Consider the following 24,521-nt stretch of genomic DNA (forward strand, 5'->3'; position numbering starts at 1 on the left):
GGTGTCAGGGAAATACACCTTTAAAAGCATACCACTGAAACCTATTTTTCCTTGCAGGCAACAGCAGCTTCTAAAATCTACATAACATGCAAAGTAAAATAAAGGAGAACTGAGGCCGCAAAGTAATCGAGTTGAAGTCCTTGAATACAAGGCATAGCTGAACTGAGAAAGGACACAGATGTTCACAGCACTTAAAACCATCAGGATCATGAGCACATACAAAAGACAGAATTTAAATGCACAAAGTAGATGTCTGAAATGCCAGAGGACATTTCTATATATTGGAAGGGTATATCTGACATCATACTATATGGTCAAGCTCTTTTATCATATCAGCATTTTAATCCAGGGCTCTTTTAACCTCCGTAGCTTTTTTAACATGTGCAGCACTATAAGCATACACACCTAATCCAGGGCTGTAATACCCTATATAACATACGAAATTGTAATTTATTTTTTTGTAAGGACCAAACTGTAAGTAAGGTGTATATAAATTGTAAAATTCGGCATCCTGATTTAAGGCTGTGATTTTTAATACAAGAAACCGATCTGCAAACTGTAGTGAAGATTGAACAACTGAGCTGTTCACTTCCCACAGAGGACGAATCTTAATACCGTGGAAGCGATAATTAGTTAAAATTTTAATAAGATTCTCAAGTTTTTGAACAGGTACCATTTCGAAAGGTAATATACTTATGAGTTAATTGCAAAATGCACCCCTAAACTTGGGCCCAAACGCACTTCAGTCAACATATTTTTATTAATTGCATTGTGCATCCCTTTGGTAATTAGCGCGCTGCAAAGTACACTTTTTCCGTCCAAAACTAACGGACCGTTAACAATTAAATGGCAAATGCGGAAATTAAAAGAAAAAAAAAACACTAAACCCACATTTGATTAAAAGAGATTAGAAATTGGGGGAGAAGACCGTTTAAACATGGTAGCATTGCAGTGTATTAATATTTCCAAATCGTGTGCTCTTGTTTAGAACTGTTCTGCCAACTCTGAGCTTTAACTTCGCGATTTTCTGGTTCGAGTCAACAACACCAGGACACGATTCAACGCACGAACTCTCCGACACTTCCGTATTCACATTCTCCTGCCTAACTTCTTATAATACGACCTCGTAATCCTCCGCAACTCATCAGCGCAGCCTATTTTCACAATCTCACCTACAGCATCCGGAAAGAACTTGTGAAGTAGTTGTTGGATCCTGATTGTGGAAATAGGGTTACTGATTGAAGAAATCGCGAATGATCTCAACTCAATATAACCTGAAAACCAGAATATATGGATGCACATAGCCTTCTGTTATATATAAATATAAATTTTCCATTTTTAGGGCATATATAGCTGAATTGGGGGAGAAAACCGTTTAAACATGGTTTTCCTATTATGCCCCTGAGTTAAGTAACGTTAAACACACTTAATCCCCGACACTTAACGGACTTGACGGAAAAGGTGTATTTTGCAGCGCGCTAATTACCAGGGGATGCACAATGCAATTAATAAAAGTATGTTGACTGAAGTGCGTTTGGACCCAAGTTTAGGGGTGCATTTTGCAATTAACTCTATACTTATTGCAAAAATACAAACTGTGTATCAAAGAAGTAGACTGCAATACACGAAGTTCCTTTGCAAGAGTTACAAGTTAGAACTTCATCCATAATTCCATTTGATTCCTGAGATTATCATGATGATATTTATACAGAAACACAATTTCAAATCAATGTTTTCTGTCGATTTTACCCAAATTGCAGTTAATTTTCTCAAGGTAGCCCCTTATACGCGGAACACATACACATTTTCTAGTTCAACTGAAATCCTACTGTAGTACGTGAGAAAAGGCCACAATTCAAATTTCAATAAAATATAAACACGAGAATACCGAAGTTAAAATTTTGTAACTTCATTAAAAAAAAGGAAGAAGACTCAAGTACACGAACGCACGCGTAAAAAACTCTGCTCAAAGAAAACACGCCCAAATAATAGAAGTCTGAAGCAACAGAGTCCTTCAACTTGTCATGGCTAGTACACCATCAATGACTCGAGCTATTAAAATCTAACAAACATTCATTCCATATGCCCAACATCAAATGTGCAGCAAGTCTTTCTGTAGCCAAGTAGTCCATTATACGATTTATATTAGTAGTCCGTACAATAGTAGATTAAGATGAACCAGTAACGCCTCTCTAAGCGGGATATACTGTGTATGTTTGTTTGTTTTTAATAAGGCCGCACTCCAACATAATTACCAACGGGATCATAGTTACACGTCATAAACACATCTCCGCTGTCGCAAACAACTCGAGCACACCCAACTCTCCGCGTTGTTTTCCACACAATCTGCGTGTAGTGTCCGCATTGCTGCCCCTCAGCGCAGCTATTCGTCGCGTACTCATAGTACTTCTCTTCTTCGGCCCAGGCACGCACCGCGTCCGAGGGCTTCCAGTCGGAGCCGCTGCCCCAGTAAATATTCTCGCCTAGTTTGAACTCGTATTCGGGGAACGAATGCCTCAACTCGCAGTCACCTTGTCGCTGATCAGCCCACCATTTCGCGTACTTTTCTAGCTCATTGTCCCAGGTGAGCGGCCACTCCCATTTGGCGGCTCTCACTATATTGTGCGCGAATAAAAATTGAAACGCCTCCCCGACGCAGTTCCAGCAGAGCTGCTTGGATATTTTGTAGACGGTGTCGTTGTTGGATTGTAAGGGGGTGATTTTTGGCGGGGAAGTGGAGGGAGAGCTGGAAGAAAGAGCAGAGATGTGTGGTGGAAATGGTGATGTGCAGAGAATGAGCAGGAGAAGAAAAGAAGGTTTCATTTTTGTGGTAGCTTATTGCAGAGGCATGTAGTGCTGGTTGTCTCGAAAATAAATTTTTGTCATAGAAACATGAAATATTATGGATGTGTTAGTCAATTGTGTAGGGTTGCATGTATGGCCCGATCATGATTTTTATGTTAATTGTATACCTCCCTCTTGTCCTGCTCTGTTTGATGAGGAAAAGAAATTATTATTGTATTTTCGAATATTCTCTTCGTCCGAATATAATAATCATCTTAATTATTAAACATAATTTTAGAGTTGAAAAAATATGGTTTTATACGATATTTTTTAAATCTTCTTTTAGAGAATAAATTTTAACATTTATATCTTTATTCAAATAAAAAATTTAAAAATAACATATAGAATTTTTTTGGGAAATCTACAAAACTACCTACCTTTTCTTTAATTATTTACAAAAATACTACCTTCCAGAATTATTTTTAAAAATACCCTTTTCATAAAATTGTTTTTTCAAAAATACAGTTTGCAACTTTTGCAACCTCATTTGCAACTAGCCAGCCGTGTTGCAACCTCTTTTGCAACTTCATCTGCAACTGAATTTCTGATTTCAAGTTCCAGTTTTCAAATGTCGTTTTCGACCTCATTTTCGGAATCGATATATATATATATATATATATATATATATATATATATATATATATATCGATTCCGAAAATGAGGTCGAAAACGACATTTGAAAACTGGAACTTGAAATCAGGATTTGTAATTGCATATATGGTTGCATATGATTGTATTCAGTTGCATATGGTTGCATTCAGTTGATTCTATTGTAATCTAATGGCCCCGCCAGGGGCACACCATACATCTGTTGTTACTTACAGTTTTCAGTTGCATTTAGTTGCAACTGAGGTTGCAAAAGTTGCAACTGCAGTTGCAACCTCATTTGCAACTTTTGCAACCTCATTTGCAACTTACAGTTTTCAGTTGAACTAGTTGCAATTGCAGTTGCAACAGTTGCAACAGTTGCAACTTTCCATTTTTATTTGCAACTTTTGCAACCTCATTTGCAACTTTTGCGACCTCATTTGCAACTTTTACGGTTGCGCCGCCCAAGGTTGCAACAGTTGCAACTTTTCATTTTTATTTGCAATTTTTGCAACCTCATTTGCAATTTTTGCAACCTCATTTGCAACTTTTACGGCTGCGCCGCCCAAGGTTGCAAATGAGGTTGCAAAAGTTGCAAATCGTATTTTTGAAATTTTTTTTTTTTATGAAAAGGTATTTTTAAAAACAATGAAAAAGATGGTAGCATTTTTAAAAAAATGATTTTACAGATGGGTATTTTTAAAAAGATCCCAATTTTTTTTTACATCTTAGATTACACACAATATGTCAAAACTAATTATCATTTTATTAAAAACAGAAGATATTGATAAAAACGGTGGTAGCCGAAAAACATGATTTAAACATCTTCGATAATAATAGGGTGCTGATATATACACACCTCAAATTTTTTTAAGCACATCCTTTCATCTATTTTATACCAAATTAATCTTGTCTTTTATCATTTCAACCAAATATTTAATCAATTCAATATGATAAGTCAGTACAAAATAGAAGGAAGAGTGTGCATGAATAAATTTAGAGTGTGCAGCATCCTAACAATAAATCCGTCAAGCAAAATTGAAATCAAAATCGGAACTCCACTTTTTACATGAGTGCTATGTAACAGATTCGCAGCCCCTCTTAACGAAATTTGTGATTCATTCGGGGAGATTGTTAAACCTATCGTTTCACAGTTCCGAGGATGGTTTTGTTTATACAACTAATGGAACCCGTGAGGACAATATGCTGAGCCCGTGAACTCTGATTGTCTGTATCTTCCAATTTGTTTTTCATGGAAAAAAAAATGGAAGAAACTGGCTGACCTACCACGGTCCATTCTAGAATGCACTCCCCCGTCACTAGAACCTTGGACAGGTGTTGCTCAGGGAGTTGCCGGGGGTTCCCGTGGGCCTGTAGCAAAATATTTTCTACAGATTTTATATATAGCGTCAAACTTATACTATAGCCACTTTATGAGGAAATTAAGGTGACGAGTAGTATTTTTTTGGAAGTATAGTTTTAACCACTTTCATATTTTTGAGAGAATATTAGGTTTCTTTTGCCAAGTAAAAGAACTTTGGCAGTGACTACTAACATTGCAGAAGAAGTAATTAACATTGTATTTTTTATCTTGAAACTAAGTAATTTAAATTGTTATTTTCAATTTGAAAACTTGCTAAGCATGTCATTTTTGACAGTATCAATTAGGCACCTGAAACAACAAGATTCATATGATACTCCAGAGGCCCAATATAAGGATGATCTATTCTAATCGTGGGTCCACTAGCCCAAAGTATTAGAATTTCGAATTGGACTTGTACATGTGGGCCTGCAGCAGTAAAATGTGAATGTGAACCACTTCCTCTATTTTCCCTAATTTATAAAATTTTAAATATATTTATTGGACTTTTTACGCACAATTTATGATATACATTATAACCCAAAGAAATTAGAAATAATATTTAATATATTGTTCGTAGTTTAAGTAGTACTACTATATATTTTACTGGCCAGAAACAAGTGAACAACACAACAGTTCAATTCTCTGTGGCAACAACCAGCAGCCAACGTAATTCTGCCTGACTACAAAATAAAGTAAAGTAATTTTTTGCAGAACATAAATAATTTGGCATTTATTACCACAAGAGCATCTCTCACACACTGACCCAAGCAAAGGGTACCGTTAGGCATCCCAATTTGTCCGTGAAATGAAATTATGACAAACTTTAATTAGATGGTTTATTTAGCTTTATTATTTATTAGTATAAGTATAAGCAATCACATATTATCAAATAAATTTTAAAAAAATTTTTTAAGACAGATTTTGAGTGCATATTCTAAGTTAAAAACACACCGATCTTTAATTATAACGGTTATAATATAATATAATAAAGTTCAAATTTTCTTTATTACAATGAAGTATTTCTGTTGTGTAAAGTTTACTTAATTTGTTATGATACCGATTATATTTGTCGAAACTCAAAACATATTTGAGAAGATTTTATTATTTTTGAAATATAAGCATGAAGTCTCATCCCACCACGACGTGGTATATAATCAATGTTTTGTATTTATTTATTTATTTATTTATTTACTTAACCGACAATTTTAATAGAAAATGAAGGAAGACATGTTTAGTTAATATTTCAGTTACGTATTTGCAGGTTGCTAGTTTGTCACGTGTGGTTCTAACTTTTTTGTTGTCTCATTGTTAATGTGAGTTTTGTTATATTCTCACCGTTTGTGTGAGTATGGTGCTTCATTTAGTAATAAAAGTTGTCAGGAGATTGCATCACAGTTGATAGCTCAAACTAATTATGACGAATGTGAGAGTGAAGCATGTGTATATATCATTTTCAACAAATTACATGATTTCATCTCCACGAAAAATAGATAAATTAGTAACTATTTCTGTGTTTTGTTTGTTGGACGCGATTGTTTACACAGATGTTGTATGATTTTTTATTATTGAATTAACTTATTTATCAAAAAAATAAAAAAAAATACATTCATGACTTAAATTATAGAAATGATTTATCATTCAAATTACAAAAATGACACCAAGTTAGCTTAGTGTTTTCATTCACACTAATTCAAAAAAATTAAGATGAGTTGCAGAAATAAAGATTATTTTGCCGCCCCAGTAACAATACAACAGGAAAACGGAGCCACAAAGCAGCAAAATCAGTAAGGCTTCTCTCCAATGTAATTGCCAGGAGGATCATAATTGCAAGTCATAAACACCCCTCTACCCCCAAAACAATCAACTCTCGCACACCCAACTCTCCTAGTCCCCCTCCACACAATCTGCGTATAATGCCCACACTCCTGCCCTCCCCCGCACGAATTCGACCAGTAATTATACCACCGTCTCTCCCCCACCCATGCAGCCGCCGCCTCTGTAACACCCGTGAAATTCAAAAATACGAAAGAAATACAGTTATTTAATTTAATTATTTATTGTGCGAAAAGACTATTTATTAGTCTCGTAGTTAATAAAATGAGGCATGAGGTATTAATTAAAAATATTATAGTTTCGAGAATGCTAGTAAACGTGTGGGTTATATTGTGTGGACCAGTCGATAATTTATATATGTACGTCAACCCGAGAGCTAAAAAAAATTGTAGTAGACCCGATTATTTATTTATTTACCGACTCGTGAATATATATTACGTTCTGGCCGAGATGATTATTTTATAAATTTGGGGATTGGCCAAAAAAATATTTAAAATAGTTAATAATATATTTATTGAATTATTTTGTACGATATTTAATTATTTTTTAATCGTGTTTATTAAAACCGATGCGAGAATAGTCGAGTCGAACAGGATTTATTAAAATATTATCGGGACGGTTCTTGGAGCGCAAGAAACGAAACTTGCAGCCCAAGTATTTAAACTTGGAGCCCAAGTCTATTTCTTGGTGCCCAAGTAATAATTAAAGTTAAGCAAATTGATGATTGGTTGTTAAACCAATAATTAGCAATAATGGTAATTAAGAAGGGTGCTATATAAAGCAAAGCGTTGGTTTATAATTTAAAAAGTTTTGTTTGAGAAAAGAGAGAAGAGTGCGGAGATTTGGAAGAAGAAAGAATTTTAAAACTTACCAGGGTAAATTTCTCTGCTATTTTCTTTAATATATTAAATAGAGTAGTTGTAGAATCAAGCCTGTAATTCTAATGTATTCATGCTTTTACATTACTTGTTGGACTCACGGACTTTAATAAGGGAATAAGTTTAAACTTGGTATTTAATTATATATATCCAGGTGAATTGAGAGTTTTAAGTTTAATTTGAGTTTAATTAGGGATTGAGTATTTGGGAGCTTTGTAATTGAATAATGGGTTGATTAATTGCTTGCTTGTTGAGAAAAGTGAATGGTGTTGAAGATGGGGCGGAGATGAGGCGGAGCGCCGCCCGGCGACGTATGCCGGCGGCTGCCCGTGATATAGTGGCAGAGAGATGGTGACGAAAGGGAGAGGAGGATGACTGTGAGCGTATGCACAATGAACCACCGCAGCAGCGATGGTGGTGGCGAAATTTGGAGAGAGAGAGAAAGAGAGAGGCTGGAGAGGAGAGGAAGAGTGACGGAGGTGCCGCCGGAGATTCCTCTGGCCGGCGATGGTGGTGGCTGCTGGGCAGAAAGGAGAGATGAGGAAGATGGGAGGTAGTTTAGTAATTTAATAATAAATGGTTGCTGAAAAATAATTCGCTGGGTATAATTTTAATATCAGATTGTAAAACAAAATTCATATTTGGATTCCTTGTGAAAAAATAAATGGAATGGACTCTTGAATCAAGTGATTTGGATGAAAGATGAGAGAGTTATGGTTGGTCAAAGTTTGGCCATTAGTGTTGACTTCGGGGAGAGAGAAATTAGATGGGGGTGTTGGGGAAGATGATGACGTGGCATTTTCTGATTGGTTAAAATAATAAAAATTAGTGTTTGATTAATTTGAGGGATTAAATGATGGAATTAATAAAAGTATAAAACATGAAAGTTTAAGTAAATAATATTTCGGATTTAATGGTGAAGCCTAATTTTGGGTTCGAGAGATATTAAATAAACTTGTATTTTGGTTGATTTAATAAATAATTAGTTAAATTGGTGGACCTTGTTAATAATTGAATGAAAAGGGATAATTTAGGAAAATTGAGATTTTTTTAGGGTAATGACATGAGTTAATAAAGAATATTTTACTTAAAACAATAACAAGAGAAGAACAAATGAGAAACGATCTAAGTAATATTAAAAGAAGAATTATAAGTAGATTTTACGAGATCGTCATTTTAGGATAAGTATCTAAATTTATTATTTTGTGAAATAGAAGATTGGTTATCTGGAAGGCAAGCTTGAATATTCAACATAAATTGGGCGTTGTGCACTGTAAGTATATACTGTACCATTCGCTGTGATATTTTATGATGTTTTGGTGAATATTTTTACTGATGATTTTCTAATGAGAAATGAGTATTCTTGCATTGATACTTGATGAACTGATGATGATGCTTCCTTATTGGAAGTAAAGCTAAATCGATTGTTTAGCTGGCCGGGATCCCAACTTGATGAATTGATGAACTAATCGTGCTTGAATACTCATACTCATCTTGATGTGTGAAACTGTTTTGATGACTCTGATGAAATATTGATCTGGTTCACCAAGTTTTGTGAATAAAACTCAGTTGAAATGTACGTATATGCTTACTGAGCTTTATAAGCTCATCCCTTGTTATGTACAAACTTTACAGGGAAGAATTCTGGAGAAGTATATTCAGGCAATGGTAGAAGTGTGATGAACTGAAGTGCTAGACTTGGTTGGATTTGCAAGTAAAAGTTTAGAAGAAGTATTTTTTAAACTTTTAGAGATGTTGTAAGATTTCTGACGTAAGGCAGAATATGCATGTAAGTTAAATTGTAATAAGTTTGAGATTATGAAGATATATTTCGGTGTGTTCAGTAAAATGGCACCCCGGGTCGGGTTGCGGAGGTCATCCCGGGCCGGGGGCGTCACAGGTGGTATCAGAGCTGTAGGTTCGAGAATCGGCGGAAGTAGAATTAAGACTTTAGACTAATGTGATTTTAAGTTAGAAAAGAAGTCTAGAGGATATATGGAACTTAGTTGTGAAGTTGTGGAATAAAGTATGTGTTTAGTACTTACTATAGATGGAACCCCTAGAGTAAAAGGGACCGTAGATCCCGTTGAGGCCAAGATATGGCTAAGAGAAAGAAAGAAGACTTCTAAAATAGTTAGTGTAGAAGAGGATAAGAGAACTATCTTTGATGCTTATATAGTTCCGGAAGACTCTAGTGTGATATAGAATTAGCTGACTAGGAAATAATTACAGTAAATCAAGTTGTCCAGTTTGTAAGATAACGGTTCAAAAGCAAATCTTTGAGATAAATCTTATTTTCTTGATATTTCTACAATCCGATTGGGATGAACAACCCTAATTATAGGGGACACAAGGTATACCTATCTGTGTGATAGGAGTTGGATGGGACGCCATCACTTGTGTGTGTTGTGATTACAAGAAGGTTAATAACCTTTAGTAGTGTCTGAATTTGGACACGCAACACTTAGTTCATTTGATCATATTGGTCTCTCAATCATCCTTTTATTTCAAATGAAAGTTATTTTGAAAACTCATTGATCGGTGATTACCATTGTGAAAGACTTCTATATATTCAAGAAAGTTTTCAAAATTTTATTTCCTTCAAGTTCTTTTCAAAATGCTCAGATTTCAAATCCTTTGATTTTGTTCTTTTCAAAAATATAATTTGTTTGAAAAAAAAAAGTGTTTTAAGAAGATGTTGATGTCAGATCCAGACTCCCGGATTTGAAGGATGTCACATAGCTTATCGAGAATTAAATAAGATGTCCTTTACCTAGGGTTGATGATTTGTTTGACCAATTGAAGTAATCATTTTACTTTTCTGAGATAGACTTGAGATTTGAATACCACCAATTAAGGATCAGGCCTAAAAATGTACCTAAGACGGTCTTTAGTTACCGACATGAACATTGTGAATTTTTAAGAGATGCTTTTTGGATTGATTAATGCACCCATAGTATTTATGGATCTTATGAACATGATGTGTTCTTATGAAACATGGAAAAATGATAGCATATGCTTGTAGACAACTTAAGAACCACAAATTGAGATATCCTACCCAGGACCACAAATTAACTACTATAGTATCTACTTTAAAATTTTGGCGACATTACTTGTATGGTGAAAAATGTGAGATCTTTATGGATCACAAGAGTTTAAATTACTTATTTACCCAGAAGGAGTTGAATATCTGACAAAAGAGATGGAAAACCAAGAGTTGGTGATTAAGGATTTAGAGCATAAGGAGGGAAGGAGTTATGAGATGTTAGTGCAACTAGAGTTAATAGAAAGAAGGTGCGCGGAAGTTAAAAGATATAATGAGAAAAAGCTACCCACAATTGTTCACTACTACTCGGGATTCCGAGGACGGAATCCTATAAGGAGGGAAGAATGTAACACCCGTGAAATTCAAAAATACGAAAGAAATACAGTTATTTAATTTAATTATTTATTGTGCGAAAAGACTATTTATTAGTCTCGTAGTTAATAAAATGAGGCATGAGGTATTAATTAAAAATATTATAGTTTCGAGAATGCTAGTAAACGTGTGGGTTATATTGTGTGGACCAGTCGATAATTTATATATGTACGTCAACCCGAGAGCTAAAAAAAATTGTAGTAGACCCGATTATTTATTTATTTACCGACTCGTGAATATATATTACGTTCTGGCCGAGATGATTATTTTATAAATTTGGGGATTGGCCAAAAAAATATTTAAAATAGTTAATAATATATTTATTGAATTATTTTGTACGATATTTAATTATTTTTTAATCGTGTTTATTAAAACCGATGCGAGAATAGTCGAGTCGAACAGGATTTATTAAAATATTATCGGGACGGTTCTTGGAGCGCAAGAAACGAAACTTGCAGCCCAAGTATTTAAACTTGGAGCCCAAGTCTATTTCTTGGTGCCCAAGTAATAATTAAAGTTAAGCAAATTGATGATTGGTTGTTAAACCAATAATTAGCAATAATGGTAATTAAGAAGGGTGCTATATAAAGCAAAGCGTTGGTTTATAATTTAAAAAGTTTTGTTTGAGAAAAGAGAGAAGAGTGCGGAGATTTGGAAGAAGAAAGAATTTTAAAACTTACCAGGGTAAATTTCTCTGCTATTTTCTTTAATATATTAAATAGAGTAGTTGTAGAATCAAGCCTGTAATTCTAATGTATTCATGCTTTTACATTACTTGTTGGACTCACGGACTTTAATAAGGGAATAAGTTTAAACTTGGTATTTAATTATATATATCCAGGATTTTAGCCTATCTGGAAAAATGAGCAGAACGGAGAGCAAGACGGAGGCGTTGGCGAAGTCGGAGAAGACGGAGAGGGGTGTCAGACATAAATCATCAAATCGAGCTCCCAATGGGGACCACCATCCTCGAACATCTGAGGTCAACTGTGGAGCGAAAGGTGGAGAGCAAACTAAGAGTGTTACTGGGACCTCTCCTTTGAAATCTGAAATGGAGAAAGTCCTCTCTCACTGGTTCTTGCTTGAATCGGATTGGATTGAAGCCATTCAAAAAGGTAATCACGAGCTCCTTCCGGCGGCTTCCGCGCGAGTGGATTTCTTGATAAAGCAGGTACATCCCGATCTACTAGTTGAAGGTTTAAAAGGGGATGAAGATGCCCTATGGAGCATCCTCCAGTCTCTCTATAATAATGGGAGCTGGGAACGAGCTCGAAATCTGGTAATCTCTGGTACGCACCGATCTTCTAATAAAGATTCGGATCTACTAGCTTTCATTGAAAACAATAAGCATCTGGTCCATCCCAACACCTATCCCAGAGCTAGGGAGGGAGATCTTGAGAGCACTAGGATGGCTCTTAATCAAATCCACTATGGATCCCTCAGTCTCATCAATAAGAAAGCCAACAAAGATCCTAAGATGCAAGATCAAGAGCGTATTATTGCCTCCTTCCTTAAAAATCAGTCGAAGCTTGTAGAACCCTCGGTGTTAAGAGATGCGCTAGCTGGAGATGACAAGGCTGTCTCCATGGCTTTGGGTCAAATTCACCATCATTCCCTTTCACTGAACTCGGATAGACCCAAATCTCCTTATAAGGAGGCGCTTCTTCAGAGCCCTAAGGCTCATTCAGGGAATCTTGAAACAGCTAGGAAGGAGTATGCTCCTGAAGGTTACAAGGATAGAGTTTCGAAAGTGAGTCCTCCCCCAAGGACTAGTCCCCCCAGGTCTGGTAATTCGGCGAACAGAGGGGTTGGTCATAAATACGCAAATTCAATTTTCTTCACTGGGATGAGTTCTGAGACTCGGGTTGTTGATATATGGCAGCATTTCAAGAAGGCAGGTAGAATAAGAGACATTATTCTTCCCAGAAAGAGGGACAGGTTTGGGAACCGTATAGGTTTTGCTATCACCCACAGCGAGTCCGAGGCGGAAGGCATTATTCGTTCCCTGCAGGGCAGCAAAATTGGCTCCAACAAACTTTATCTAGCTTTGGCAAAAAATTCGAGATCTGTTAGTCCTACTAAAAAGGGTGGTTCTCGCCCTCCTAAGATTGAGGAAGTAGTGCGGCTAGAGTCCCCTGTTAAAGAGGAGCAGTTCCGTGGTGAGGCTAAGCCCAAATCAATCTCCTCAAACGGTCACACCCCGGTCAGGTCAACGGTACTCAGCCTTGAAATGAATGTGGACCTAAAGGACGAGCTTAAGGATTGTCTATGTCTTATAACAGCCAAGCCAGAGACGGTCAACACAGTGGAATTTATAGTAGCGGGGTTAGGCTTCAGAGATGCTATTATCAGAGGGGTGTCAACAACAAAGTTTCTTGCCTTTTTTGACTCATTGGCACTATTTGATAAGGAGGATATCGATTTCTTGAACATTGGATTCATGGAAGTCAGGAAAGTGCAAGATGCTGATCTTGTACCTCCAAGAAAGGTTTGGTTGGAACTACGGGGGCTGCCAATTACGGGATGGACTGAGGATAATCTAGTTAAATTGGTCAAGAAATGGGGTTCTGTTACGTCCTTCGGACAAGTTCTTGATAATGGGGATTGCTATTGTACTCCTAGGATTCAGATAGAATCCGATATCATTTCTTCCATAGAGGAAGATGTGGAGGTTGATATCATGGGGACAATCTGGTATGTAAAAGTTATAGAAACGTTGGCGCAAGAAGTTCATTATGATGTCAACTCCAACTTGCATCCGGATACTATAGAGGATGAGGTGGAAGGGGTTGTGTCAAAGGACCAAAATGATGATACTTTAAGTGGCAGATTTTCTCATCACTCAGAGTTGGTAAGCGATCGGGTAAGTGAGATAAATGATGTCTCTGATGTAGAAGTAGAAGACTCGCTACTAAATCCCCCCACCCCCAGGCCCATCGCCGCATCGCCTCAAAAACCTCAGGGCTGTGAGGTCATGGAGGAGGATATTGTTTTTCAGACAGCAAATTGGAAACCAAGAGAAAAGGATTCGTCCTTATCAGTAGATCACCAATCTATTGATCAGGGCAGGTCAGAATCGGATTACAATCCTCACGATGACTTATCAGAGCTTTGCAACTCAAACCCAAGTATTCTAAAGGATCTGAAAAACTTGAAAGTGCAGCCAAAGCGAGGACGTCCCAGGAAAAACAACCCAAAGCATCTTAACAAGCATTTTAAACTGCCCCGGAAAAAGAAAGCCAAAGGGGAAGGCCTTCAGCAATCGTCTCATTTCTTCCTCAATTCAGCTCTCGATGAATCCGAGGCGATATTTGATACAGGTGTTTTGATGGGTCTACTTCCACTACAGGATAGGGAGGAATCCATTAGGAAAATCAAAGCAAATCTGCTGTAAGTTCCATTCTCCCCCAGTACTCATTTAGTATTTTCTTTATGTTAGCACAAAAATATTTGTCTTGGAATATTAGGGGTGCCTCAAGTTCAACAAGTAGGTTCTTGATTAGGCAAACGACTACTAAGGTAAAACCATCAATGATTTTCATCCAAGAAACCAAATGTTCGGGGTGGAATATTCAGTCAGTTACTAGTCTGGGTTTGGGTCCAAATGTCAGTTGGTTGGAGGTTCCTCCAACGGGTCTTTCAGGTGGAATTCTAACTGTTTGGCAGGATGAGGTGTTTCGGTTAATTGCGTATCAAACCTCAAGGAATTGGATTATGATACGGGGTTCCTCACCTTTTATGTCTGGGGGGGTGGCAGTGATAAATGTGTATGCTCCACAAACAATTTTGGCTAAGAAGGAGTTATGGGAGGTTTTAACCGCCCTAATAAACAGTCTAGAGGAAAAGTACATTCTTTTGGTGGGTGACTTCAATGCGGTCAGGGTTAAGGAAGAAAGGCTTAATTGTATTTTTAAGCAAGCAGATGCGGATGCTTTCAATTCCTTCATTTCTTCATCTGGCTTGATAGAAGTGGAAATATCAAATTCAGAGTTTACGTGGTATGGTCCGGAGGCTAGATCCAGTAAATTAGATCGGTTCTTCCTTTCTTCTGAATGGTTCTTAGAGGGCGATTGGAGAGTTCAGACAGAACACAGGAGAACATCAGATCATAAACCTCTGATCTTGAAATGCTCTGGAGTTGATTGGGGCCCAAAACCTTTCAAATTCTTCAATTATGGCTTGAAGGAGGTGGAATTGGTTGATTCGTTGAAACACTCCTGGTCTCAGTCGAAGGCCTCTAATCTAATAGACAAATTTCGAGATTTAAGGGAAACGGCAAGGTCTTGGACCATCCGCAATTATGGGGATATAAATGGCATGATTGAGTTACTTGAGAGAGATCAAAGTTTTATGGATGAAGGGGGTGAGGTGTCTCGGGGGAGAAATGACATTAAGGAAAGGCTGGAAAAACTTTACACCATTAAATCTAGTATGCTCTGCCAAAAAGCTCGAGTTGATTGGCAACTTCATGGCGAAAGAAATTCCAGGTTTTTCCACAAAGTCATCGCCAGGAGGAGGAAATCAAACAATATCCTTAGTATTTGTGAAGGGGACACGGTCGTCACCTCAATCCAGGGGATTAAAAAGGTCTTCTTCCATCATTTCAGTTCTCTTCTAGCCCCTCCTCGTTCCCAGGCAATCTTTGCACTCCCTCAGGGCTTTCTCCCCTCTCTATCTCAGTCCAATCGAAGCTTGTTAGTGACTCCGTTCTCTGAAACGGAAATCTATGATGCATTGGAAGACACAAATCCTAACAAAGCTCCCGGCCCCGATGGAATGAATGCGGGGGTTTTAAAGGTTCTCTGGCATACTATTAAAAAGGATGTGATGAAGTTCTTTCATGACTTTTACATGCTCAAGCCGGTTCCTCAGGGTTACAACTCTTCATTCATTGTGTTGATTCCAAAAAAGATAAATGCAGCCGCGCCTGGGGATTATCGGCCTATAAGCCTCATGAATTCAGTAATGAAACTTCTAACAAAAGTGTTATCTAGGCGACTAAAATTGGTCATGGATTCGCTGGTGAGCCCAGTGCAGACTGCCTTCATAAAAGGTCGGCAAATCAGCGATAGCATAATGCTTGCAAATGAGGTGACCTCCGCTCTAAAGGATGGCAAGTCTAAAGGGGTAGTTCTAAAGATTGATTTTGAGAAGGCATTTGATAGAGTAAAGTGGGACTTCGTATATGAGGTGTTACGAATCATGCAGTTTGAGGAAAGATGGATAAATTGGGTCAAAGAAATATTCCATTCCTCAAAAATCTCGGTGTTAATAAATGGTTGTCCGGGAGAAGAATTTTCCCCAACAAGGGGCTTACGACAGGGGGATCCGCTGTCTCCCTTGTTATTTAATCTTGTGGGAGAGTCTTTATCTGCGCTACTAGAGAAGGCTTCTCAACATAACATATTCGAGGGAATTCTTCTTCCAAATTCCTCGAATCCCATCACCCTTTTACAATTCGCAGACGACGTAATTATCTTCTTAAAAGATGACTCCAGTTCAATCTCGGGCATTAAGCGAGTCTTGCAGTGCTTTCAGCTCTTATCGGGATTCAAAGTCAACTTTCAAAAAAGCTCCCTATATGCCTTCGGTCACTCGAAATTGCACCTGCAGGGTTGGGCCAATTTCTTGGGTTGTATGGTGGGTTCGGGACCAATCAACTACTTAGGGGCTGTCTTAGGTGCAAATCCTCGAGCAGTCCGGTTCTGGGATCCTCTGGTCAAAAAATTCGCTAATAAAATAAATTCTTACGAGGCAGACAAGATCTCATTAGCAGGGAAGTTGGTTCTGTTACGTGCCGCAATTGATAGTACGCCCCTCTATTGGTTCTCTCTGTTCAAAATTCCAGTGACGGTAGCGAACAAATTGGAGCAAATGCGTAGAGCTTTTCTGTGGGGCCTTAACAAGACTGGGGGACAAAAGCTACACCTAATTTGCTGGGACAAAATCTGCGCTCCGAAAGAGATGGGTGGACTGGGTCTGCCCTCTATTCGCCTAAAGAACTTGTCCATCTTAGCAAAATGGATTTGGAAAGCTTATGCAGATAGAGGTAGTTTACTAAACAAATTTTTCACAATGCGTTATGGTGAAGCCTGGAACTATGACTTGGCTCAGTTGGACGTGAAAAAATGTTCCTCAGTGGTACGACAGATTATCAGCCTGATCTCAGATCAAACACTAGGGAGATACCTCTCTAGAGATAATTTTAAATGGTATGTAAGTGACGGTTCCTCTGTTTTCTTCTGGGAGGATTGGTGGGTGGGTGGTGGAACGCTAAAATCTCTAATGCCTGCCCTTTACGCAAATGTCAAATGGAAGCATATGGTAGTGAAGAACTTTGTGAACACATGGAGAGAAAACAGGTATAATGAAAATTTATGGATTGATAGTCGAAACCTGCATTCCCAGGAAGAGTTCAAGGAGCTAAGCCAGCTATTGGATTCGGTTTCTTTGTCTGCGTCCCCAGACATCTTGATTTGGTTGCCCGGAAAAGCTGCGTATTCCTCAAAAGAATGCCAAAAGATATTTTTATCTTCTAACTCCCAATTTGGTATTCATAGTTTCATTTGGAGATCAATATGGAAAATCAAGGCTCCTCCGAAGATTTTGGCATTTCTATGGAAGGTCCAATGGCGCATTCTCCCCACTAGGCAGTTCATCAGCTCTCGGATTCCTGGAGTCCTTAATATCTGCCCTTGGTGTGAAAAGTCTCCAGAATCAATCTCCCATTTATTCTGGGAATGTACTCTGGCGGACTGGGGATGGAATTTTCTGGGAAAATGGTGGAATATTTCAGTCCTTACTCATCGTAGTGGGCTGTTCTCCCTTTCCTCCCTATTTAATATGTTCTCCCAGGCGAGTACGAAAGAAATCTGGAAAATCGTAGTGGCCGCAGTTCTATGGTCAATTTGGTTAGCTCGTAATGAACTAACGTTTGCTCATCAGAAAATTCGACAAAAGTGCTTTGTCAATATTATCGCTATCCGAATTAATAAATGGGGTTGTGCCTCGGGGCTTATGGATTTCGGAGCAGATCCACTCTGGAAAGTTAATCCTCAAGGTGCAATTGCTATAAGACACCATCAAATTCTCAATTCTTACTGGAAATTTAAGAGAGAAAATTTCGACTATGTGGCTGCAGTTGATGGTGCATGGGGCATGGTGGATGAATATAATTATAATGGTGGTATTGGGGGATATGTAAAGGATGCGTCGGGCAAACTTATCCTGATGTTTTCAGGACCGGTAAAATCGTCTAGTGCTCTCGAGTCAGAGGTTGAAGCCATCATTTTCGTCATAAATTGGATGCTTTCTTTGAAGATGTTATTCAGAAGATTGGTCATTTGTTCTGATTCTTCTGTAGCGGTCAATTCTCTTAATGAAGGAATTTCTATTAAATTCCCTGTAAGAGCATTGAATTTTTTTCATCAGGGACTTATCAACTCTTCAATTTTCGTCCAATTTGTCCCCAGATATCTTAATGAGCAGGCTGATGAATTAGCAAAAAAAGGTCTTCACAGATTTTCAATGTTTCAAAAGGTTATGGGGCCTATCAGACCTAATGGAGACCTCTCTGTTCCCTCTCCTGCAGCTTGTAGCACACTAGGAGATCTTTAAAAAATCTTTTCAGTGGACCGTTGCTTATCTTTTGCTTTGGAAATTTCATTTCCTCTGCACTATTTCAGTAAGCTTCTGGTTTTGGGTTTTATATGATGGATACAAGGCTTTTCTGTGGGGTTTTTCTCTTACCAGGATTGTTTTTGAATTCTCGATCTCTGTTGTTAATCATCACACCTAGGATCAGATTATGGAGATCCTGTGTAATATTTTCTCAAAATCTTTCAGTGGATTGTACATTATATTGCCTCTGGAAGTCCGGTTCCCTCTGTTTTTTAGTCTGGTTAAAGCTCTTATCTGGAGGACTATAAGCTTACATAGTTTTAGGGCTTATACCTGAGTGGAGGCTGTCACAGTTGATTGATTTTACTACCTATCATCCTCAGCTGTAATCTTTCTCAGCTACATTTCTATAGGGGCTGGGCTCCTTTTTATACCTCCCTTTATATTCTGTTCCCCTCAGCTCACTTCATTCATCCTCTATTTTCTCTCTAGTTTCTTCTTCGCTATGGAATACTTTTGGGAGGTGGCTGATAAGGATTACATCAAAATTAATGTTCACTGTGTAGTTTCAGAGGTGCCTTTGCCTAATGGCAACACCTTGGCTGTTGCAGCAATCATCAGAGATGATAACGGAGACATGCTGTGGGGAGTCCTGGGTGTCCTTCCAGGGCTTAATGAGGAGCAAGCCATTCTAGCGGCTGTCCAAGCTGCTTGCATTCATGCCAATGAAAAAGAGCTTCACAAGATTCACATTGAAACTGACAATGAACGTGTGTACGACACCCTTCGTTTGCAGGAACAAATCCTCCTAGAGGAAGAGCAGCTCGATGCCTACAGGGCTTTTAACACCCTCCATGCAAACAACTACAAGGTGGGTACTACAAAGAAGAGCATCTTACATGTTCCTCTTCACATGAACTCCTCAGCTGAGTACATGGCTCGTTATGCTCTTGAGAATCTTAAGGTGTTTGTCGAAACCTCGAAGCCGTTCGGAAATCTGGACTTCTTTCTCCAGAGGGATATGGGAAAGGTCCTTCCTCACCCTATCTATGAGTTCTTGGGAGATGGTGAGGTGATAGATGGTCCTCCTCCTCCTCCTGTCAAGAAACGGAGGCTCTCTCCTTTTCAGAATCTCCACTTTGGTCACTCTCTGGACTTCTCTGGCTCGTCTGTTTTTGACGGCTTCTCTCCCTTCCAGGGCCTGGAGAGATGTGTACGTCTCGCTAAGAAACAAGAGGGGTGGGAAAGGGAGAAGCAGCGTAAAGGAAAAGGAAAACTGCTCGAGGACTACAGTTTCAACAAAAATGGTCTTCTCTCCAAGGAGGCCATCAGTTTGCTAAATGACCAAAAACTGAGTGCGCTAGACAGCATCTTCAGGGGCTCCGAGGTAGACATGGAATCTGTTGTGTTCGGAGGGGTGGCTGTGAAAGAAATTCTGCACAAAGCACTCACTGGGTCTCTAGCTGACTTGCTCCCCTTGTGGAGCATCTCTAGGACAGAATTGGAACAAGCTTCAGGGATTGTAGACTTTATAGCCGTCTACAATGTGATGAAAGTAATGGGATTTGGAAATCAGGAGGCTGAGTTCCGCTACAATGCTTCCCAACCGTCCACCTCTTCTCAGCACTTTGATTAGCACTACTTAGCGATCTAGTTCAGTCATTCAAAGTCTCAGGCGCTCTTTCATAGTAGGGTTTTATGTAAGGTTTTAATGTTTCCAGTCTGGATCTCTCTTTTGCTTGTATGTCATGGTAGGTTGATGGATCATGGTTTCATTCCATGCCCATCCTTTTGGATCCCCTGTAAGAATCTCTGAGACTTTATTGAAATATAATTTGCTTTTCAAAAAAAAAAAATTATATATATCCAGGTGAATTGAGAGTTTTAAGTTTAATTTGAGTTTAATTAGGGATTGAGTATTTGGGAGCTTTGTAATTGAATAATGGGTTGATTAATTGCTTGCTTGTTGAGAAAAGTGAATGGTGTTGAAGATGGGGCGGAGATGAGGCGGAGCGCCGCCCGGCGACGTATGCCGGCGGCTGCCCGTGATATAGTGGCAGAGAGATGGTGACGAAAGGGAGAGGAGGATGACTGTGAGCGTATGCACAATGAACCACCGCAGCAGCGATGGTGGTGGCGAAATTTGGAGAGAGAGAGAAAGAGAGAGGCTGGAGAGGAGAGGAAGAGTGACGGAGGTGCCGCCGGAGATTCCTCTGGCCGGCGATGGTGGTGGCTGCTGGGCAGAAAGGAGAGATGAGGAAGATGGGAGGTAGTTTAGTAATTTAATAATAAATGGTTGCTGAAAAATAATTCGCTGGGTATAATTTTAATATCAGATTGTAAAACAAAATTCATATTTGGATTCCTTGTGAAAAAATAAATGGAATGGACTCTTGAATCAAGTGATTTGGATGAAAGATGAGAGAGTTATGGTTGGTCAAAGTTTGGCCATTAGTGTTGACTTCGGGGAGAGAGAAATTAGATGGGGGTGTTGGGGAAGATGATGACGTGGCATTTTCTGATTGGTTAAAATAATAAAAATTAGTGTTTGATTAATTTGAGGGATTAAATGATGGAATTAATAAAAGTATAAAACATGAAAGTTTAAGTAAATAATATTTCGGATTTAATGGTGAAGCCTAATTTTGGGTTCGAGAGATATTAAATAAACTTGTATTTTGGTTGATTTAATAAATAATTAGTTAAATTGGTGGACCTTGTTAATAATTGAATGAAAAGGGATAATTTAGGAAAATTGAGATTTTTTTAGGGTAATGACATGAGTTAATAAAGAATATTTTACTTAAAACAATAACAAGAGAAGAACAAATGAGAAACGATCTAAGTAATATTAAAAGAAGAATTATAAGTAGATTTTACGAGATCGTCATTTTAGGATAAGTATCTAAATTTATTATTTTGTGAAATAGAAGATTGGTTATCTGGAAGGCAAGCTTGAATATTCAACATAAATTGGGCGTTGTGCACTGTAAGTATATACTGTACCATTCGCTGTGATATTTTATGATGTTTTGGTGAATATTTTTACTGATGATTTTCTAATGAGAAATGAGTATTCTTGCATTGATACTTGATGAACTGATGATGATGCTTCCTTATTGGAAGTAAAGCTAAATCGATTGTTTAGCTGGCCGGGATCCCAACTTGATGAATTGATGAACTAATCGTGCTTGAATACTCATACTCATCTTGATGTGTGAAACTGTTTTGATGACTCTGATGAAATATTGATCTGGTTCACCAAGTTTTGTGAATAAAACTCAGTTGAAATGTACGTATATGCTTACTGAGCTTTATAAGCTCATCCCTTGTTATGTACAAACTTTACAGGGAAGAATTCTGGAGAAGTATATTCAGGCAATGGTAGAAGTGTGATGAACTGAAGTGCTAGACTTGGTTGGATTTGCAAGTAAAAGTTTAGAAGAAGTATTTTTTAAACTTTTAGAGATGTTGTAAGATTTCTGACGTAAGGCAGAATATGCATGTAAGTTAAATTGTAATAAGTTTGAGATTATGAAGATATATTTCGGTGTGTTCAGTAAAATGGCACCCCGGGTCGGGTTGCGGAGGTCATCCCGGGCCGGGGGCGTCACAGCCTCAGCTGGACTCCACCCCTTGCCACTCCCCCAGAATATGTTCTCCCCATAAGCCCCGTTGGAGTGCTGCAATGCGCAGTCCCAGCGCCTCTGGTTCGCGTACCATTGCGCGTAACGTGCCAGCTTCGGGTCCCATACCAGGGGCCGCATTCGCAGTGCAGACCGTGCTGCATTTTGCGGAGCCAGGAATTGGTAAATGACTTTGTTCAGCGTCTTGGCATTGGAAGAAGTCGTCCAGACAATGAGGACTAGGAGGATTATTAGGCTGAGGGCTCTGCTGCGGCGCAGGGGACTACTCATTTTTAGTTTCCATGATTTTACTGGGAGTGGTTTTATATTTATAACGACTTGGAGGTAGTTTTGGAGTGGTTGGGCTTGCGGGGAATATAATTAAGTGTCAACTGTGGGGTGGCACCCATGTTCGATAATGATTACCACAATTTTTTCTTTGACGATAATTTAAATTGGCTTGAACATATTACATACAAATATTGTTATATATAATATGTTGATTAAAAAAGTGATTGGATTTGCACAATATCTGGGGTCTTGACGGCTACATATCCACGGATGTCATGCAGGGCTGATAAAATGAAAGCACCTAAATCAGCGGCACCGCTATGGCAATTATAGTTGTTGCACATACAAAGTCAATTATGTATCTGAATTCTCAGCTGTGCAAAGTCAATGATCATAGCGGATTTATCGCACAGAGCAAGGAGTCATGTACTGATGATAAAACTACTGTGAGATGAGCAGGTAGAAAAGCTGCATTCCCAATTCAAGTGAGTTGAAAATTACATGGAAGTTGATTGTTTGAAGAAAGTAGTTGTGTGCTTCGTCTAAAAATCATTAATTCTTGATAATTTTTAAATGTCCGAATGCAACACTGCTAAACTCTATAGTTCCACTGGATCAACTTCTCGGGCTTAAAAAAAAGAATTCCCAACTTTATTTTATCCTGTCACGGGCTCACGGTTATGGAATACTCAGAGGTACCTCCATAGTTACACAGCTGATGACTGCTCCCAGACCACAGCTTCCTAGATCAGTTTGAATGCATCGTGTATTCAAGAAATATTCAGCTATCCTGAAGCAAATTATGTAGCCATGGTCACCATAAGCTGTTCTCATGTGCATCACCCTTGTTCGCCTCTATCAATCTGTTTTATTTACTGCTTCTAATCCGGTCTTTCTTGAGCGTAAATTACATAAAAGTTGATTGTCAACTTGTAACACAAAGTTTTTAATAGATCCCATATTCTTGCACCCCGGGATCAAGCGGCAGACTGATCTCTTCGATGAAAATGAGTTTGTCACTTAGTCATAGGCATATCAAAATATATCTTCCAAAACAATATAGATCACTTTTAAGTCCCTTGACTTGACTGTATAGTTAAAACAAGTAATTGAAAAACAAACAGATAGTAATATATTTATAACTACAATTTACTGAAACGGCTATATTGTTTCCTATCAATTGGATCACACACAATACATTCTAAATATATCCATACGCTAATAATATATTCTACTGCCCTTCATACTCCTTAATATTTTAGACTGTAATTTGTATCGGTTCATACATCTGCGTCAGAGCACCTCTGCTGTGGCGGAATAAGTCATGACTATCAAAACTCTAGTTCAACAACACAAGAAAGACAATGCAAAGGATAATCGAATTGAATTACAGCAGCAAATTTCAAAAAAAAAAAAGAAAAAGGAACCTCTAGTTTCGACAAATATGAAAAAGTTACAAGGATCAAATATTAGCTCTTGAAATTTGTAATCCTAGTTCCGTCAAAAATATGATATAAAAATATAGTACTAACAAAGAAGCTTCCAGCGGATATATTTACTGAAAGGAATTTAGTACCGCACGTGAATCTCATATTCTGGATATATGTACAAAGACAGAACAAGATATGAATAAAAAAAATTAAAATATAAATAATGATCATTTACGTTTCGGACTATAACCAACATATACTCATAACCAACATTTTAATTACATTATTATCACACCGAACATATTTTACCTGTCATTAATTTGATGCATTAAGCGCAAACCCAACCCAATACCAATTCCTGTGAGAGACACATTTACCATCAACAAGTTCCTTGAAAAAGATCGAAATCAACACAAAAAATGTACAAACAATTTACTTAACAGAGAGATAGTGATGCGAATTTTGTTCGTCGATATTAAACTAAAATAGAGAACTGTCATAATTTCTTAGCTACATTTAACCTGCGAAAAGCTAACATTCAACCTGTAAAACCTTCAAAGTGTATGGAAGAATGTTGGAGTAGCGGAAGGAGATCATCTCGCCTTGTTTAATCTGACCCCCGTTTTTCAG

The 24,521-nt window shown here is 38.1% G+C and overlaps 2 protein-coding genes across 2 annotated transcripts; both read right to left on the reverse strand.

Annotated features, from left to right (window-relative positions):
• Window positions 1-1,885: 1,885 nt before the first annotated feature.
• On the reverse strand, window positions 1,886-2,988 carry LOC108216673 (pathogenesis-related protein PR-1). The gene has a single exon (XM_017389499.2). The coding sequence runs from the start codon at window positions 2,821-2,823 to the stop codon at window positions 2,227-2,229; it is 597 nt and encodes a 198-aa protein (XP_017244988.1). The 5' UTR covers window positions 2,824-2,988; the 3' UTR covers window positions 1,886-2,226.
• Window positions 2,989-6,413: 3,425 nt separating this feature from the next.
• On the reverse strand, window positions 6,414-22,490 carry LOC108216081 (pathogenesis-related protein PR-1-like). Its single transcript, XM_017388755.2, has 2 exons — window positions 22,162-22,490; window positions 6,414-6,789 (listed from the first exon to the last, which is right to left on the reverse strand). The coding sequence occupies exons 1-2, from the start codon at window positions 22,459-22,461 to the stop codon at window positions 6,577-6,579; spliced, it is 513 nt and encodes a 170-aa protein (XP_017244244.1). The 5' UTR covers window positions 22,462-22,490; the 3' UTR covers window positions 6,414-6,576.
• Window positions 22,491-24,521: the final 2,031 nt, after the last annotated feature.

The sequence above is a fragment of the Daucus carota genome, chromosome 4 (genome assembly GCF_001625215.2).
Source record: "Daucus carota subsp. sativus chromosome 4, DH1 v3.0, whole genome shotgun sequence".
In the NCBI taxonomy this organism is placed as follows: Eukaryota; Viridiplantae; Streptophyta; class Magnoliopsida; order Apiales; family Apiaceae; genus Daucus; species Daucus carota.

What these genes read in the sequence shown, in the direction of transcription:
- LOC108216673 (XM_017389499.2), bottom strand. Translation starts at nt 2,823, where the DNA reads ATGAAACCTTCTTTTCTTCTCCTGCTCATTCTCTGCACATCACCATTT.
- LOC108216081 (XM_017388755.2), bottom strand. Translation starts at nt 22,461, where the DNA reads ATGAGTAGTCCCCTGCGCCGCAGCAGAGCCCTCAGCCTAATAATCCTC. An exon ending in AGGGGTGGAGTCCAGCTGAG is followed by an intron (nt 6,790 to 22,161) that starts GCTGTGACGCCC and finishes GGTGTTACAGAG; the next exon opens with GCGGCGGCTGCATGGGTGGG.